Source organism: Tribolium castaneum, chromosome 5, assembly GCF_031307605.1.
Source record: "Tribolium castaneum strain GA2 chromosome 5, icTriCast1.1, whole genome shotgun sequence".
In the NCBI taxonomy this organism is placed as follows: domain Eukaryota; kingdom Metazoa; phylum Arthropoda; class Insecta; order Coleoptera; family Tenebrionidae; genus Tribolium; species Tribolium castaneum.
This window is the reverse complement of record NC_087398.1, coordinates 8,806,490-8,825,848: the sequence shown is the minus strand read 5'-3', so window position 1 is coordinate 8,825,848 and position 19,359 is coordinate 8,806,490. Positions and strand designations below refer to the sequence as shown.

The 19,359-nt window shown below is 33.3% G+C and overlaps 1 protein-coding gene across 4 annotated transcripts in view; it reads left to right on the top strand.

Moving 5' to 3' along the window:
• The first annotated feature begins 50 nt into the window (after positions 1-50).
• LOC661795 (uncharacterized) overlaps positions 51-19,359 on the top strand; it is a 93,637-nt gene continuing 74,328 nt past the window's right edge. For 3 of the 4 annotated variants that reach the window (XM_015979800.2, XM_008195090.3, XM_008195089.3), the window contains exons 1-3: positions 51-118; positions 355-696; positions 18,502-18,552. In XM_015979800.2, the coding sequence (XP_015835286.1) occupies positions 101-118; positions 355-696; positions 18,502-18,552 (411 nt within the window). In that variant the 5' untranslated portion in view covers positions 51-100. The remainder of the gene's footprint in view (positions 119-354; positions 697-18,501; positions 18,553-19,359) is intronic. The other variant, XM_015979802.2, reaches the window with a different exon arrangement.

Below are 19,359 nucleotides of genomic sequence, written 5' to 3'. Positions count from 1 at the left end.
AATTAAGTTTCCCTCCTGAAAATTACTTTCCCCAAGAATCAATAGGTGCCACTCTTCTGTTTAACCACGTGCGTTTTGACAGATAAGTCAGTGGTTTGTCATGAAAATAAAAACAGTGGTAATATACAAAATATGCACTCAACTTACATCTCCTTTGCTTTTCACTGTATTTATGTTCACACTATATGATACATTTCCGAAACAAAATTTAGTGTTATGCTTGTTAGGCTCGCTATCCCAAAACATAACCACACTTTCACTACATGTTTTTTAACTGTCGTACACATTAATAATTTGCTGAATTAAGCTATTTTACCTTACTAATTTAGCTATAACCACATATATTTCTTCCAGGTTAAGTTTTTCAAACGTAACGAAAGGTGTTTAAGGTGTTTTCACGAGATACTTTTCTGGACCTCAAGCTGTCTTCCAAGGTGTTGTTCAAACAGCCAGACTGTTAGCTTAGTGGTGAATAGTGAACGATTTTGTAAAAACGTGTTTAGTGTTAAAAGTGGCAAAAATATTTTGGGAATTATGAGTAAAATAAGCGCGAATTCTACCGGTGATAAACAATCCGTCCACACACAATGCGGAGATGCGTTGACGGTTGACGAAGAGAACATTGTTGTAATGCTAAAAAGTTACTCTCCGGTGCGGGAACTTCACACCTGCGAAGAGGCTGCTAATGAAATACAGGTAATAACCCCCGGCGATTTTTTATATTCAAAAGTTTGTTTATGAAACGGAGCTCACAAAAAATTCTGGTAGGATAAGGGTTTCCTTCTCTGGCCCCAAGTCACTGCCTTCATGACAAAATCGTCAATATTTAAAATTATTAACGAAATATGCATAACTGAAAGAATATATGCAAAGGAAAACTCCTCAATTTAAATATCATACTTATAATCGTAATAAATGATGTGCTAACGAGCGCAGAACTAAGAGTTTCCAATCTTTTTTGTAAACAATTTCAGCATTTGTAAGAATTAATAACGTCAGGTACATTGCAATAAAGTGTACAAGACGCCGCAAAAAAAAATACAATCGGTCTTTAGATACGTTTATTTTTCTTGAAAAACAAATAAGATATAAAATTTTGTGCATAAGTTTGGGTTCAGTCTGTCTACAGGTAACAGAAGTTGGGAGCGTTTCGAAATTTTTTTTGTCTCTAGGAATTTTGTTTAGAAAGTTGTTCTGTACCTTCAGCTGTTATTTTGCATAAGTTTTCGAAACGAACTCGAAACTAATCTAAATTAAAATTGTCTTGAGGGGTATGTTTAAGATAGATGAATTTTCAAAATATTATTTTTTTATAAAAAAATATTTATATTGCGTTATTTAATTTGTTTTCTTTTATGAAAACAATATTAGGCAAAATTGAAAAGAACTTCCAGAGTTCCTAATCATAATTTGAAGTCAGTGTATCAAATGAGTGGTTTCCTTGTTCAACATATATACAAAAGTTCTTGGATAAATAAAGGAATTGATGTTTCAGCTTCTCTCTTATCATACTCCTTTTGAATAAGCTTTAATTTTTATAATATTGGTAATCACACGAATACCTAATTTATTTTCTTACGGAATAATTGGAAGTTGTATGTGTATGCAAGATCACAGGAAATCATTGAAATATTGTGCGGTTTAGAAATAAGAATCCAATTTGTTATTCATATGGAACTAATAAAAACTTCTAAAAAACTTTATTTGTTATTTCGGGAGAGTTTTTTTTGTTCACTTTTTTAATTTTAACTTAGTTCAACGAGAATTCATTAAAATGAGATTTACTCTTGAATGCGACTGTTGAAATTTTCCAATTTTGTAAGAAGTGAATGATGTCGACAAACAAAAAACTTTCTGCGAGGACATGCTACAAACGGATGTCAGCAAATACAGGAAACACAAATAAATAATATTGCAAACGCTACATCTCTACAAAGATGCCTTTGATCGATAGCTATTTTTAAGTGTGTCGAATAAAGCAAAAATAATATTAACACAAAAGTGAAATAGAAAAACTGAAGAAAATTTATTCTTGACGTCTGTATGGGTTCATGCCAATTTTTTTATTAGATACGCAAATACTAGGTAGCTTAAGTAATAGGCCAGTGTTGCTGATTGTTGTGAAAATTAATTAAAAAAATTGTATAAAAGAGCGAAATGAAACAGGGTGTGAAGCAAAAAGCAAAGCAGAAACAAGGTGCATCGTACGACGGGGCAATGTAATAAATAAGGAATAAAGGGTCACCTCTATTGGGCGAATTACCTTTAGATGGAAAATCGAATTGTGGTTGAATCTCGTAGGTGAAAAACCAATAGAATGAATAAATTGGTGCAGATGGCGTAAAATGGCCATGAAATTCTGTAAAGGTGGTGTACCTACCAAAAGCAGGAACACCGAGGTTTATTTTAAGTCAAGTGTTTTATAAAAATTGAATTGTGAACGATACCAGAACTAGGTCTTATAATTTACAGTAGACAATTCAAGACAAGCTAATCTTTTCTACATACATTTTTATAAGTTCATAATGTAGCGTGACATTTATGAAATTTTCGCTTACAGTGAAATTAAGTTGGCAAAACTGAATAATGTAGAGGGATAAGATATGAAATATGTCAGCATTTATATTTTTAGAAGATAGGAGACATGTCAACTTTCATGTCTTCTGTTCATGGATTATTCAGTTTTGCCAATTTAATTTTGGAATCGCAGTCCACTCTAATCGGAAATCTATTTGATGCACGGTATTAAAATTCTTTGCGCTCACCGTGAAGACGTTCATACATTTTTTAACAAATAAAAGTGTTCACAAATACGCTTAAATTGTACTAATCTGTAATAACTTTGTGTTTATTATTGTTTCAGTGCGTGTTATAGTTTGTAGAATGTTGTGTTACAAATTGCAATTGTGCAGATTTTACGTACAATTTCAATATTTATGTTTAGTTTGTTGTAATAAACCTTTACGAATGATATACATGAAAAAATTACTTATTTATGTAGTATCTAAAAAAATAGCTTTAAACGCTCGGAGGTTGTACTTATTTTCAAATGGTCTGGTGGCGGTAGAGGTAACCGAATTCGCTTAAATTTATCTACACTTAAGAAACTACGTTAGAGGACTTTATTTGCTGTGTGCATCTGTAAAAGCACTACATTGTTGGATTGTAGACCCTAATGCGTTTTTATTGCATTGCGCGTTGGTTTGAGTAGAAGTTAAAACATTTACGTCGCTTTCTACTTGCTTGTTTCTTTTTTTATACAATGGTTTCGTTACACAATCTAGGGTAATTTACGCAAAATTAAATATTAGGGAAATCGGAGAGGATTATTTTGGTCTTAGTTCTTGAATTTTAATACAATTTGGGCGTGTAAATGACAAATTTGAATTGCTGCCGACGTGTTTGCTTTAATGTGTAATTATTGTGTTTATGAGGTTACGACTTATGAATTTCATCCCCATTCAGGTGAATGCAATATGCGCGTAATTTTGATGGGATTTCCAAGATTGCATTGTTATAAATTAAATTTGTGTCTGCATGATTCAATTTAATCTGTTGCTCGGATAAAAGAATCAAATTATCGTATGGAATAACTTTCAGAGAGTTATGTTAAATTTTCGTAATACCATGGATGTTTTAATCTCGCTCGATTAATTTTTCTGCATTGTAGCTGGCGTGTATAAATAGCAGATATATCGTGGGAGAAATTGGTTTAAATTTTGCGTACTAGCCTCCGTTAAAAATTGTTCTACGCTTCAGTGCCGACGTAGAATCTCAATTTTGTTTTTAGCTTTGTGGCTTCGTTTTAATTGCATTTTTTTGCACAAAGCACAACGGCGGCTCTCTGATAGGGAACAGAATCATATTTCATGAGCTACCTATATGGGTAGGGGCGCTCCATTGACAACATGATATCAACGGAAGTCTTGGAAAATACTGATAATTATGCAAACAGTTCACAATCTAGTCTTTACCGAACTGTAGGCAAGAATTTTCTGTAAGGAAACAGGATATTTCACCACATTAAGTTAATCGATCAGGGCGTTTTCAGGATGTCTGACGTTTTTATGGGTTATTCATTCATATTGGTCGCGTAAATTTTTTTCTTCGGGCTTTTACTTAGCAAATTTGAATTTTAATGGATTTTACTATAATCGCATCAAAAATGGCTCTACATTTGGGGCTAATATAGTAAAAGCTTTTCGATGATGGTTTTAATATAAATTTGAATACAATAGACAAAATGGAAAATCGAAAACTAATTTGCTAATAAGATTTTACTCTAAGTTGACAACAATTTTTCTAACAATTAAATTAAATACTATTATTTTAAGATAACGACCATCACAACTAAAGAAACATGTTTCTCAAAGTGAAGGACACAAAGACAATAGATATTCAGGTGTATCTTAGAATAATATGTTAGGAAGTCAATCTGCATCAGTTAAAGTTTTGTTCTGATTGTAAATTTGCTAAAAACGAGTTTGAAATAAAGTTTTTTTGTCAAAAGCTGGCAGTTTACAAGAATTATTCGATTAATAAAACTGATTTTTTAATGTGCTATTAAACTCAGATAATTACAGCATTTGCGGTAGTTTCGAGAAACGACATAAAACCCATACAATTAAATTTAGTGTAATTATTCCGCAGTAATAAAAATGACGACTTAACCGCTTTAGAAGCTGATTGATAAAGCGTTTAAATTAATCTGCCTGAAAACGTGCTGCTTTAGAAACGACTCCGACATTTTAACTAATTTTCTTAAGCTGGTCTGTTATTAATTGTTTCCCTTTTTCCAAACAATGTTGATCATATATCATAAAAGGTTTACACTTTTTTCTAAACTTCAAAGCGAGGCTCAAGACAAAATGTTCCGCGACAACTTTTGCACACAGAACATGTCGAAGTTTGTTTTGCTTACATACGTATGTTCAGCAGTTTGGTACGTTTGAAACACAAAACGAAGCTATTTATCACATTTATCCCCATACAATAAAGTTTGGTTAATTTGTAGGTAAGTTGGGAATTTGTTTGAAATTCTAAAACAATGAAGTTAGATAACGCCATGCCTACAACGTTTCTAAATGAATATGCTAACGTCTGGAATTAAATACGCTTTTTACTGGTGTAATGTTGCAATTTGTGCGTCACGTATTAAATTATACGCAAACTTTTTTATTTTAATTGTTGCTGTAAGTAGTTAGTGTGTCTTAAAGGATATTTATTTCCAAATCTTTGAACTGGTTTTGGCTTTGCAGTAAGGAAATAGGGTTTCTGGGCTGCCAATGTTCAATATCTTGTTCGTTTTTCTCGTGTCGACACGTGTCCTTAAATAGCTAATCAACAGCGTCGCGACGCCTGGGTGGCGCTAGGCTGTTCCACCAGCCTCCAGCTTCTGCATCAACATGATTGCTCTATACATTTCTAAATCATTCAACTGAATATATGGCATTAGTAAAAGTACGTGACGATGACGGTAGCATATAAGCATGGGATATGAAGTGCCTACGAGCTGTCTAAATGTACCATATTTTGACTATCGAATTTCAATAGAGGACGATGTTTAAAATGATAAAATGATTCAGCTTGATCCAGCTTCCACTTTTTGGACCTTTTTTGAGTATTTATGTATTTAATACATTAAAACCAGCTAGTTAACTTCAAAAACTGTTGTTATGTTATGATTAGAGACGTTCTTGTTCAATCCATTGTTTATGCGGTAATAAGTAACATAAAAGCTCTTTCACAAATACGGGAGGTTACGTACAAGCAACATTTTCTGCTTAAGGTAAAGGAAAGTAATTCGTTTTATTTTTATGCCCTTACATGTGAAACTTTTCGAATAACTCACTTTGTACCGAAAATGGACAAGATCATGTCGTCTCTGGGAAGTTTTTTAAGGCCCGTACATCACGCTGGCACATTTCCAGCTTCATCGGCAGAAAATGTTTCTGGTTAATACTGGATGAGTATTAGAAATTCATGGCGTGTTCGGCGGTGAAGAGAATGTGACCTATGTTACGAGAAAACCGCTATCAGTCACTGCATCTAGCTGGGCACTGACGTAGATGCTCAAATTCAACCCGTTGTGGATGCCAGTTTTTTAGAGGGTCTTTGTGATAAATAATCACTTTGCTTAAACAACGTTGGCTTTTAAGCTGCATATTTTTTACAAAGATAGCAATTTTTTAGCTTAGTTGCTTGTGTCGTTTGTCAAAAAAATGTTTGGTCAAGAGTGTCGTGTCATTTTTTTAAAACGAGCTCTTTTAAGGAAGCAGGTTGAAAGAAGTCACAAGAGTAATTTAATATTGTACACGGAATTAAAATATTTGTGTTTGATGTGAAGCATTTAAGATGCTTTGAAGAAGTTTGAAAGAAGAAAATATTTCATTAGGAATACGCGCCAATTAAAAGTAGGTAATATGTTTAAAAGACGAGAGATGATAATTAAATACTTAATTGCAATCAAGTCTTTCTCTTTTAAATGTAGCTTTATTAACTGTATCAACTTTAATTATTAAATATCGCTCCGTATTATTCGTTTTAATCAGTGCACCTGAAGGAACCTCGTTAAAGCGACTTAAAAAAATAATTATGATAATAATTGCGAAGACTCGTGTGTCGAGAGTATTTCACTGTTTGGAAACACTGATGATCACGTCTGTTCCACCTTCACTAAGTTACCGTGAGTGCTGGTTCAAATCGCTTGACAAACGATGTGTACGCCTTTGTAATATTAACCGGAAATCATAAGATGTTGCACCATTTCTGCAATACACTCTGGATACCTGTAGAAAGCGATTTAAGGATTACACTGCCACTTACCGAATTTTTACGACGCAACTTTACGTGAAAAAACATAATTTTCCATAATAACCCAGAAGATTTATCGCACTTAAAATGGTTGCAGGTTTTTTAGTGCGACAAACCTAACTTTCGTTTGTTCAGTCTCTCGATAATTTTGATTCAAGGTCAAGTATTAATTAATCGCTAAGAAATGTCGAATGTACTCGTGCAGCCACCAATCGTAATTATTCTCTTCGAAGTGCTGCACTGAAACGATGAAATTATATAACTTGGTTTTAACGAGGCAGTTCATTACATTTACCATTAACGAGAAAATTGATTGTGGTTTTTATAGTGGCTTGCTTCTAACGATAACTTATTGATTAACACGTAAAAAGTGAAGAAGTTTGGTGGTAAAGTTGGCCTGCGTTATTTATTTCCGTCTTTTCAGTTTGTATTCAAATGAATTATCCCAGCGCATCCACCATTTTGCGTCTTGGTTATTACGAAAATTATTGTTCCAGCTAGGAATGACAATTTATTGTTTCGTTTATGTAGGCATTATAATTAATTGGTGTCCCATTATTTTCCCAGTACAGCTTTTATTGCGACTTTAATGACGCTGTTCAGCTTCTTTTAATATGAGATAATTGGAGAGGATCTTCCACTAGTGTCGGATAATGGCCTAAACAAGATCACAGTAATAGAAGATGTAAATTGCTAGTAATTGCTGATCGTTATTGATCGTGCTTTTAAGGGTAAAAAATCTGTGACGTTTTTAGTGTTTCGATTTTCTCTTGTCTAGACTCGACTCAATAAAAACTGAGATAAGCCGTCGCACGTATTTTTTTATTTTTGGGGGCCGTGATAACTCACATTAGATAAATATTTCAGTGTGGAAGTAATTAACCTTGTGGCTGGGTTAGATAAACCCCATAAATTAAACCTGATCACAATCACTATTTTAATATAAACCTTTTATTTTAAAGCAAGTGTAGGTTTGTTTCTAAAGGTTAACAAGGCAGTTTTTTTAATTAAAAATGAAAGAATTAAAAAAGACAAACTAACATTAACTGCAATTGACAAAAGCAGTATGGTGGAGGAGCCACAAAAGTAAAAATCTGGAAAAACGAACTGAGAAGTTTGTTTGAGTCGCTGCTGAGATATTCATGATCAATTCATGGCAGTTAGTCGTTTTCAATTATTAACTGACGAACACTCGACTTTACGTCGTATTGTTTGAGACACTTAACCATTATTAAATTATTTCCTACGCTGTCGGCTAAATGCCTAAACTGGTTATTCCAGCATCAATTTTTTCCAGCTAATTTCTTACTATTAGTTATTAGATAACGGGGTTGGCTGTAGGTTTTATTGAAGGTAAGTAATTTGGGAAAAAATTGTGCTCTTTGTAAAGCGTAGAACGTCGACAGCCTAAATTGCGTCAAGAATTACGGGGATTTGCACTATCGTAAACTGTAATAAACGTTCTTCGGTATGCTTTGCACGTTCAAATCCGGGAGTGGTGGGAGTGGCAGTACATTGGGAAGATGACTAGGACCCCTAAACCTAAGCCTGACATTTCCTTTTTGACTGCTGGAGTAAACCAGTTGCGCCTGCTAACACCAGTAACTTGAATTACAGAGCGTGACGGTGACGCGAAGGCTATATGCACAAACGCTTTCTCTGTTCTTATAACCAAATTAGAGGTCGACATCAAACGAAATGTTCCTAAGCTAAACATACATAAAAGCTTATTCTACAAGCAACAGCTTGACCAATTGATTTTTAACGTCCACTGGACTGTCAAATTATTTCCGAACTTTGTGTGAATGTTTGTTGCAAACTGTCAATGCATAAGCGGATTTTGTAAACTCCATGAACTGCGAGGGATAGTCTGGAGCAGGAAGTAAATGAACAATTGACTTTTGATTAATTTTTTTCTGATAAGGATGTATTAACAGCTCCTTGGGATTTTTAAACTACTTACGAACAATTTCGTTTGAATAAGCTTGTTGATAATCTAATTCTGACGTAGATGTGAGGATTTAGTGTAAGCTTATTTTGAAGTTTGTTTTGCATATTCGAATATAAAGTGAAGACGAAATATCTACTGGGAATTGCTCAAACCAACTTGTACAGATTGAGGGGATTGATGGGTTCACCTCCTAGTATACAATTTGTGGCAACTCGGCTTATTCAAATGCAGACACATAAACACTGCTATATTGAATTATACATTATTACCTCTTTATTCACCCTTTCACATATTTGCATAATTCTATATTTACAGTCTGCAGTGACAACAGCTGAAATTATCACTTAACCGTGCATTTGCATGTTTGTCATTGATGCATATAGATCTTTAATGTGCTTACGAATTGGTGTGTAAATATTTGCTTTGTTGGTTGATGTACTTTTGGCATCTGTAACAATATAAACCTGAGGAATGGTAGCAAAAGTGGAACTCTTGCGAATTATGAGGAACAACTTATAACAAGGATGTCCTGGTCAAGAACTATCGCTTTTTGCACATTTTCGTGTAATTCAGGTTTCGGAAAGAAATTTACAGTAGGGAACAATGAATTAAAGAAAAAGAAACCTTGTTTTTCGCGACTTCAACTTTCACAACTCTTGTTTAAAGTAGGAGTTAATCTTTTTCTTGAAGAAACGAAGCTCGAATTTGCACGCTATACGTATTATTACTCAACCAGTTGGAACACTGCAGTGCGGAGAGATGTCGCTACCCTTTGGTCACGAAACACTTCGAGTTTGAATAATGAAGGGTTTGGTTTTTGTTCAGAATATTATAAATTTCAATTAACTGTAGTTTTACGACAAATTTACTCCGTAATTTGCATTTTGTTTCTGTAATAATAAATCGTCTGATGCTTTTCAAATCTAATCATACATCATATTTGTGGTGATGTTTATGGGGCTTACATTCGCCTGCAGTTGAAGTCGCACTGCGGAATCCTTTAGTGTTTATTGTAATTTTTCATATCGTAAAATTCAACGAATTTGTATTAGTGTAATTTTGTTTCACTCTGCAATACCGCAGGAACTGGCGTTTATGGACTGAACTTTGCCTTTTTGTAGTAGAAAACTGCATATATGAAATTTGCGCTTGGTGGGTTTATTAAATATTTAAAAAAAATTAATCGTTGATGTTTAGCAGTAAAATCATTAATAAATTTCTAAGACCTTTAAACATATACTAATTGAAATTTTCAAAAGGTAAAACGTAAGCTTTCATGATTATGTTACTAGTTTTCGACTCTCAAATCCGTACAGCTCGTTCGTAATATATTTGTCTAAAGCATTACGATAAAAGCAATTAGGTCTCCGACTTTTCTTTTTATCTATTTACGTCAGTGAGCCAATTACAGCTGATGTAAAAGTTTTTGCAAGTCAAAAATAAAGACGTTGACGTTTTCAAATCTTCTATTTAGTTTGGCCTACGACGATAACTCTTTAAATAAAAAATAATATTTTCTTTCAATATTTTTGGGAAAAAATGCTTGATGTGAATAATTTAGCAAAGTTTTTTTTTAAATATAGGTTTTTTAGACGTTCGAATTCGTTATTTTTTAAAGTTTTGGACGGATTTTAAAAATTGTTACTTTTAACAACAACCGTCGAACAAAGTAATGTTTTTTAAGACACTATCGTCCTTCGTTTTCAAATGAATTGGGTCAGAAAAATTCTAATTATTTTTTCTGCGCGATTCGCTGTTTCTTTTTGTAAAGTTGGATTCTTGCCACAACGTCACTCTTACGATTTTGTTTTTTTAACATACCTAGTCTCACTATTTACACATAATCTTCTTCTTTGTTGATAAGTATATGGTTGCTACCGTTCGTGGACAACTGTCTGTATGATTGTAGAAAATGATAATAATTGAGGGGTCTTTTATACTCTGCTGTAGTCAAGCCTGCATGAGTATTATTGTATCGACCTACTGGTTCTTGTTTTTATTTCTTACACTCAACTACTGAGTTTTTTACTTTTTGATTTATTTTTACTGTATGTTGCTACATTTTTCTATATTCTTGTAATGCGGAACAGAAACAGCACAAATCGAGGAGTTCAAGCATTGACTTCATTTGCTGGCATTATAATTTTTTGGCCGTTTGCCACATTTTGCCACGTGCAAGACGCGTCATTGAGTTTTAAAATATTTCAGCAGTTCAACATATTTCAGCAAGCGCGAAGACGGGTAATTGTCAGAGCTCCCGACTTCTCTGCGAATCGATGCAGGCGCAACAAGATGACCGTCTGTGAACTAGTATTAGAGCCGCCAGACGCTCGAGGGCGACGGCGTCGTTTAATTTCCTCCGACTTTAACACCTAACATAACACACAGGATATATTGTCCCATTTGGTGAATATTTTAATCAACTATTAATTTAGTTCGGTCTTGTAATTAGTTGCTGTGTGACGTCTAGTCCTTAGTTCGTTGCTATTTAGAGCAAACCGAGGATGAGATTCTGACGGTGGTGCTATTTGCTTGAAGGTAACATTCAAGCAGCACCGTTTACAATTTATTACGTGATTTTCTTCCCTGCACAATCAAGCTTTCTGGAAAGCTGGGCCGACTCAAAAGACATTTTACCGTAATTAATTTATATTAAACATAAAGGGGTGGAGGGCGAGGGAACTCTTCGAAACTGTAGCTAGTAGCTGCGGTTATCAGCGACAATTGTCTCTTGTTTTATTTAACAACATATCTCGTTCACTTTAGTATCAGAAAGTTCGTCAAAAAATTGCCACCTAAATGAAGTTTGCATTTTTTAGTACTTCTTCCAAAGAATGTATATCACTTTATTTTTATTTTGTCTTATCAACATATGTTAAAGAATTAATGTTAGGGATGGTAATAAATTGTATAGCTAACAGAATCTGTATGTTAAACAACTAAAAAAAATTGTCTGGATAATTTAACCCGAGGCTATTTTAGAGTTTAAATTTCTTTTTAAAAATACTGAGTTATGTATGGAATTTAGGAGCTATTCCTCATTATGCAAATTGCGTGTCTGGGTTCGAATTTACTTACGAAAATCCTGTTCGTAGTGGTTATCACCATAAATTAAAAAAAGTAATACGCCATTTTTTCTTTTAAAAATAGAACGATTCAAAGGAGTTTACGTTTGTAGACATGACATAACGTAACTGTTACGTTTTGCGTGGGTGATCGCCCACGGCTTTAAACGTAACTCTCACGACAAATGGGCAGTTTTCAGCACGTCTGTAAACTTTTTCCATTTATTAGACAAAGATCACCTCTGACGACGTCAAACAAAGTTTGGATATAAACGTCTGCGCTGAACCTTGGCCAATATCACGCTAGGAAATAGAATTATTTAAATTATGATGCATTGTTGCCAGAATAGTATATTTAATTTTAAAATAAGTTGTCTAAATGATAATTAACAACCGGCAACTAAAAATGGATTGGGGCAAAACTTGAACCTTTTCGTGCACGTGAAAAAGTTTCGTCCTTCCAAGCGTTTTGTTGTAAGAAGTTGTGTCTTAAAGGGCTAAATATGATGAATAATAGCTGTTGAGAAGTCTGTTGTTAAACTAAAGTGTGGCTTCTCTCTATTTTCCGGTGGTGTAGTTTGATACATTCAGGCCCCATTACGAATACAATGATAAGCGTCAACAAAGGCGCCATAATTCTAAATATCGCCGGGAAAATGGAATCCTTTACATATTAAAGCAACGTTTATGCGAAACCATGCCATGGTGTATACGTTCTCGAATATGTATCTCAGCGTGCAACTAAGGGCGGTCTTACAGTTCGAACCGGAAGATTCATGACGCCATCTTGAGGCTATCTCTCATTGTAGATCAGGAGCAACAGGGAGTTCCCGATGCGCTGACGTATTTCCGCTCTACATATGTGGGATTCCGACATCCTACCAGTAAATTAACCAATTGATTAAATCTTAGTTTATTTGCAAGAGATAAGACCCCAATGTTGATTGTAGTTTAGTAGATCCATCGTAATATTGTATACAGAATCATTATAAAGGATTGTAGCAGCCCAGTTGTTTGTGATAACGACACTTTATTGTTCACTCTCTTATACAATCGAATCTGTATCTGACATTGAGGACAGGAATTTATAACTAACTTGAAAATTATTTAAAAAATATGCCGAATTTTTGTATACATTTTCATGATCTGAGAGTTTGCGTTTCGAGATTTAACTTAACTGGAAATGTAAAATTTATCGCTTGCAGTGTTAGTATTGTTCTCATTTTTTTTTAATAAAAAATGAAGTTTAGAGTTGTTTATCTTTGCCCATAGTTTGGTTTTCAAAGTAAGATGTGGTTAACCCAGCTGATTCATAATATGTATGATTACATCGTTTTAAAAATAGTAATAAACAGTGACTACCTCAGTGTAAACAATTCAATAATTGTTGTATACGTGTCAAGTATGTGATGTAAACTATTCAAGCGATAGACTGGTCGACATAAGCATTACATTTATCTGTACACTGTTTATATTTAGTTGAAAAAGTAAGAAAGTCTATCACCCACACAGTTCTCAGTTCAGTTTACATGGATTTGTGTAGCAAAAACAGCTTAAACTCACATTATGTATTGTCTTATTATTGTACTTTGTATGATGCGATCTAATAAATATAATCTATATTTTCAGATTTTCGTTAAAGCACACTTTTGACTATAAATCGGAAAAGTTTTAGCAGGAATATACAACTAGTTTTCAGTCAGATCTTGATATTTTTTGTTTAGTTGTTACCAGGATGCTTTTTTCGAGGCTTTTTTGTTATCATGTTAGCAGAATAAAACAACGTATTATCATCATAATTTCAATTACATCTTTAAAAGTTTCGTCTAAAATGATTAATTAATTTTGAAACACAATTTTATTGTTGGCAGTACAGCAAACTATAAATCGTGTAATAGGCTTTATTTAGCTTCTCTGCTTCTAACCGTTAATTATTCATGACCTACATAGTTAATTGATAGAGTGCAGAGTCCTTGTTGTTCCAGTTGGATGGTCCAATGTTACAAACAAATAGGAAACTTTCAGCATTTTTTTCTTTTTAAACTTATTTCCATAAAATCCGCACTTGATTCTTCTGCCCTTCGGCAGAGGCTGTACTTTAAGGCCTGATTCAATAATTAAAAAGTAAGTTTCTCATGAAAACTAATGAAAAGTTTCTTAAACTGAATAATTATTAGAAAGAGCAAGCAACTCCTTAAAAATGTTGGCTCCTTGCTTTTTATTCTCAACATTAATAGCTAACAAATGGTATTGAAGCTGACTTTGTCTATGCGAATTAATCTAGTACGCTTTCTGTGTTATAAATTATAAATATAAACAGGGGGGGCACAAAACATGTATTATTTGTTTTATTAATATGGTTTTTATGTGATTAATATCAGTTTCTTTTAACTTTTTTCGTTAGGTGTAATATTTTAGAATAATACTTTAAAATGAATATGTGGTGGAGGCGCCGGGATAGAATTCTCTGCGATCGTTGGGTCTCAGAGCGGGTGTATTTTTGTGCTTTTATACTTTATGAACTTTTACATTGTTACTATTTACACAAACTTATTAGATTTTTAAGAGCACGCTTTTTCTCGGAGTGATCTTAAACGAGTTTAAATTTACTTGGGACTGAATTGTGATATATTTAATTTTTGCAATTCTGTTAAAAATAAAGAAAATTTATTTTTTTATGCATATCTGGTAACGAAAACAAAAGTCACCGTCGATTTTCTTTGATAAAATGCTATTAATGTTCCATGTTACATCGGCATCATCAATACCGACATTTAATAGAAAATGTTGAACGAAAATCAATTATATGAAGGACTTTTTCGGAAGATATCTTTATATTCGGAACAATAACGATCTAATGGAGGAAACATTGTATAGCTTCATAAAATTCGCTTTAGCTTATTCGGCCTAAATCTAAATATACTCGTATCTTTGTTAGATTATCGTATGTCGAATAAAAATCAATCAGATGAAGGACTTTTATGAAGTCATCTCTATATTGAAGACAGTTATGACTAAGCGTAGCTTTTGCGAGTTTTTATGGACTTCTAGGTCGCCACTTATATAAAAATTTTTAAGTATTGTTTTTTTATTTCTTAAAAAATAGTGCAATGAGATAGATTTTTTAAATTATTAATACGATTCTTCACGCCTACTTTAATTAACCATGTGGATGTTATCACATCCACAGTCGTAAATTGCGTTCAATTTTTTTTACTTTTGCACTGAAGCATTGATGAAAATAGAAAATTTGGAAAATTTATAAGTAATGGAATTTTAGATGGAAGGACATAAACGTAACTGGTTCAATAAACTAGATTTGTGCCTTTGAAAAGGAAATGGACTTCAGCCAGAATGTAGGTATTATTATGAATTAACTATCCAGTAATTTATCAGCAGAATCGTTGCCGAAACTATGAGATTGTTGACGGTTTAATACTCGTAAAATTGAGAGGGTAAAAATCTCATTTGCTTAACCTACTATTTAAAAAACAGTATTTTTATTGTTTTATTTTGTCTGTTTGTTAATAAAAACATGGAGAAGTTGCAAAGGTAAACTTGAATCTACGCTGTTTAGTTCTGTTCTTTGGAGCAGTATTTACCTACTATAATTTAGAATTTAGGGATTTCGTGGAAAAGCAAGTTTCGTGCTAAAATTAAAGCAAAAAACCTAAGACAGTCGGTATTCAAGTGTGTTTCTGCTTTATAAATTTTGTATTCTTTTCAAGAGAGTTGTTCTGGGCCTTAATCACGGGAATAAATATTCATGAATGAATAATCTAGTGCTCTTGTGAGTTGACGTGATCTAGAAAGAAAAATTAAGTTAGTGTTTTTTGAGAGTATCAAAAATGCTTTACCTAAAAATTTACTGGTAATAACAGAAGGCTAAAATTTATGGAAAAAAAATCGAGTGTTTCGAAATTTTATTCGTAAAAGTCTTTTACGTCAGGCGAGTTAGATGAAAAGCGGATGGGAGAATGAGTTATCTTATAATGATTTTAGAATTGATTCATTTGTCATATTATATCTGAGACATTATGTAGACTGTGTTTTTCTACGTATAATTTAAAATTTTGTTCAGAATTGAATTACGTATTCACCTGCGAATTGAATTTTACCAGGAATGGCGATGACTGGTGGATGAAATTAATGTTTTTATCAAGATTAAAAAACGCCACAAATTGTAGAAATTTTTTGTAGGGAAGCTTTGATTTTTTTGGCGAAATAATGAGAGAAACAAAAATCCGTTGTTTAGAAGAAGGAAAGTTTTAATGAACTTGGGAAATGTAATATAAATATTTCAGCTACGTCTGATTACTGTTTTAAAATTCCGAAGTAAGGTTATTTCTCGTCGTTGTTCGTTAATTGGCGGAAATTTGCTGTTAAATAGTTTGTTGCTTGTTTGTAGGTCGAGGTACTGGCATCCACGCATTATGGACTTTATTTCGGTTCGGTGCAAATAAAAGCAGGAACGAATTTGACATTAACTGCTTTCGAAGCTTCACATTTTACCTTGAAAAAACAAGTTTTTATCGTTCATTTGAATGTTATTAAAGTTGAGGTTGAAGCTCCAACTTTTACCCGCCATGTTATGAAAAGTTTGCCTGCTTTAATTTGTACGTTTTGTTGCATTTTTTCAGCGTTTCGGTTTCAGGTGTGGTTTATACCGGTGTCAAAAGCAGAGAGTGGATAGCCTCGTGCGTGTCGTAATTACAAATTTTTGCATCTTAATATTTCTTTAAAAGTTAGTCTACATTTTTGATTTCAACCAAACTACTGGTTTTACTTGCCTTGTATTTAACCATCGTATTTTATTATATTTTTTTCTTATAACGAACAAGTGAAGACGTTGTCGTTAATTTTTCATTGTATGACGTTGATTAATGGCAGAGTGTCTTCGGACAAGTTTCTTTCTATTAATTACATCACAAAAGGGACAATTCTTTATGTTCGATAAAGCATGCTTCCCTCAAAAATAACAAGGATTTGTATATTTCAGAAAACTCCTGAAGTTTAATAAGATTAGCTCACCTGGAAGTGGACGTGTTAGAAACAATATTTGTCACACTTTTGTTGAAATAATTTAATTAATCGAGGCCTTGCAATAAAATTCTCAGGTTTTTTTTACTAAAAAAAAGTTCGAATACGAATCCGATGAAAGGGTCATGATTTTGTTCTAAATTTATCTCTTTTACGGTTACAAATTCTACTTTGCTGCAACAAACAATTGCTCCGTAATTGTTAAACACAAACACATGTGCAACTGCTTGGTGCTAAAAAAATAAATATGAACTGAGCACCGAGCGAATGTGAATTTTAGATAAAACTTGGGAAATCGGGCACAGAACACTGTTTCTCTATTTCGTTTTCAAGTATTTACGTGGTATAAAGCAATTTAAAAAATAGAGGAATGGGTGACATCCGATTTCCTAAGATCAGGCCAAGTTGAAAAGAACTTGCCGAGAGTTCGTAGATCAAGTGAAACATATTTTATTTTGCTTATAATTCCTAAAGATATATTGGACTCGTTTTGTCTAATTTACCCAATGATCTTGGTTCAGAAAGTTTTTTTAAGTGCTAATGCCAAGTGGTATTTATAGACGCATAACAATTTAGATACGGCACATAATAGTTCGAACTTAGAATTTAAAGCGTTGTTGGTTGTCATTGATTTATCTTCTTGGCTTGGAACGATATCGTTCTAATTTCGTTATTATTATCAATTAGTTTTGCAGTTTTCTAAAAATCGTTCAAGGACTGCAATGATGTAGCAAAATTTTATTATAATATTTTGTGATTTCGAAAGCTTAAGCTACATTTTCAGATATTTTTGGGACTCGATCACTGAGATTTGTAGTCCCAAAAATACAGTAGCAATGTAATTTTGAAGCGTTTTTGATTAAACAATAAAATAGTTAACGTAATGTGAGCTCTAAGTAGTTTTTCCTCATATGCGATGTCTCGTGTGTCGAGAACTGTTTTGAGCAAATTTGCTTAGTTTAATTAATGTATGGGACGTGTCTTAGCATATTACATAGAGTTTCCGAGTCTGCCAGTACAGAATTCCATGACAGACGACATGAAACTGCGATTGTCACATTTTCTCAAAACTGTGGGAATGTTACATAGATGGCCAACGTAATTTATTCTATTTTAGGAAAGCTGAAACTTAATAATTGTGTCTTTACATCGCTTTTGAACTAGAATAAACTTTTACGTCGTTCACGTACAGTATGTCACCAAATTGTGTTTCCATCGTTCGACAAAATTGAAAAGGGGATGGAACGAGTTGTTATAGCTTTTTGAGGATTCACGTGCAAATGAGCATAAAGGTGCAGATGTAAAGATAACTCAAACCATTACGTAAGGTAAACGTGCGAACAGGGGATCAAACACGTTCCTGAAATTCATGCATAGAGTTCATTTTATTATTTCTAAAGACGAGAGCCGCTTTCGTAATAAGCTTTATTAGTCGAGCGAATTTTTATTTTTAAACGATTTTGTTTCTATCCTTTATTGAATTTTTATTTTCTTTAATATTCGGGAGCTACGTTTTACTGGTGCAATTTTTATTGGCGTTAGTTAAAAATTAACGAGCTGGTTTTAAAACAAAAAAAGTTTAATATGTAAAGTATAGTTTAATTGTGATACATTGTGTTTTTCTTGTTTTAGATGGATACCTCACTTTCCACAGAGGACAAGGATTTATCAGGCGATCAAACGGTCAGTGCGAATTGCGAATATTTTTTTGTTGCAAATGTGTAGCGAATTAATTCATTCTCATTTAGGTGTTCCAGATATGATTTAATATTTTATAATTCCTACCATATTTTTACTGCAAGGTTCTATTAACTGTATAAAAAGTTAGCTACTCAAGAATTTTGAGTAGCACAACATTGTTTTATGATAAAATTGAATTAACAAAAGTACTGAAAAGATCTAATGAGCTTGGATGTAGCTCGGGTATTACTTGTTTATTATCCTCTTAATATTGCTTTTAGTGCATAACAACTATTTTGTAAGTGACAAGTTTGGCAAAGGCTTATCCATTTTGCTTTTGTCGCCAACAAGGTGGTTTCATATGTTGAAATGTCTCCTTTCTTATTTTAGAGGATTTTAAGAGGTCGGACCGGATAAAATGTCCTAGTGTCTATTTTGAAACTTACGCTTGGCAAAAGAAATTTTATAAAAATCTGGATTTCTATTGAAACTGTTAACCAAAAAATATTATGCTGTTTTGGGAACATTTGACGTTTTACAGCTTTATGTGCGATTTGAAATAAATTGTCCAGGTTCTAACTCTGTTCTGTAATTCTTGAAGTCAGATAGTTGCGTTTTTTTTAAATTGAGCGTAATTGAATTTAATAAATTGTTCTTAGACGAGCTTCTATCCTGGGGTCATGTCCCGAGACTTGGGATTGGGATGACACAGGTGTGTTAGAAGCGCAAGCGCTGCATCGACAGTATTCCTCGGTGTAATACCAAAATACACATTCATTTTTGATGCATTAACTTTTGCAGACAACCTAT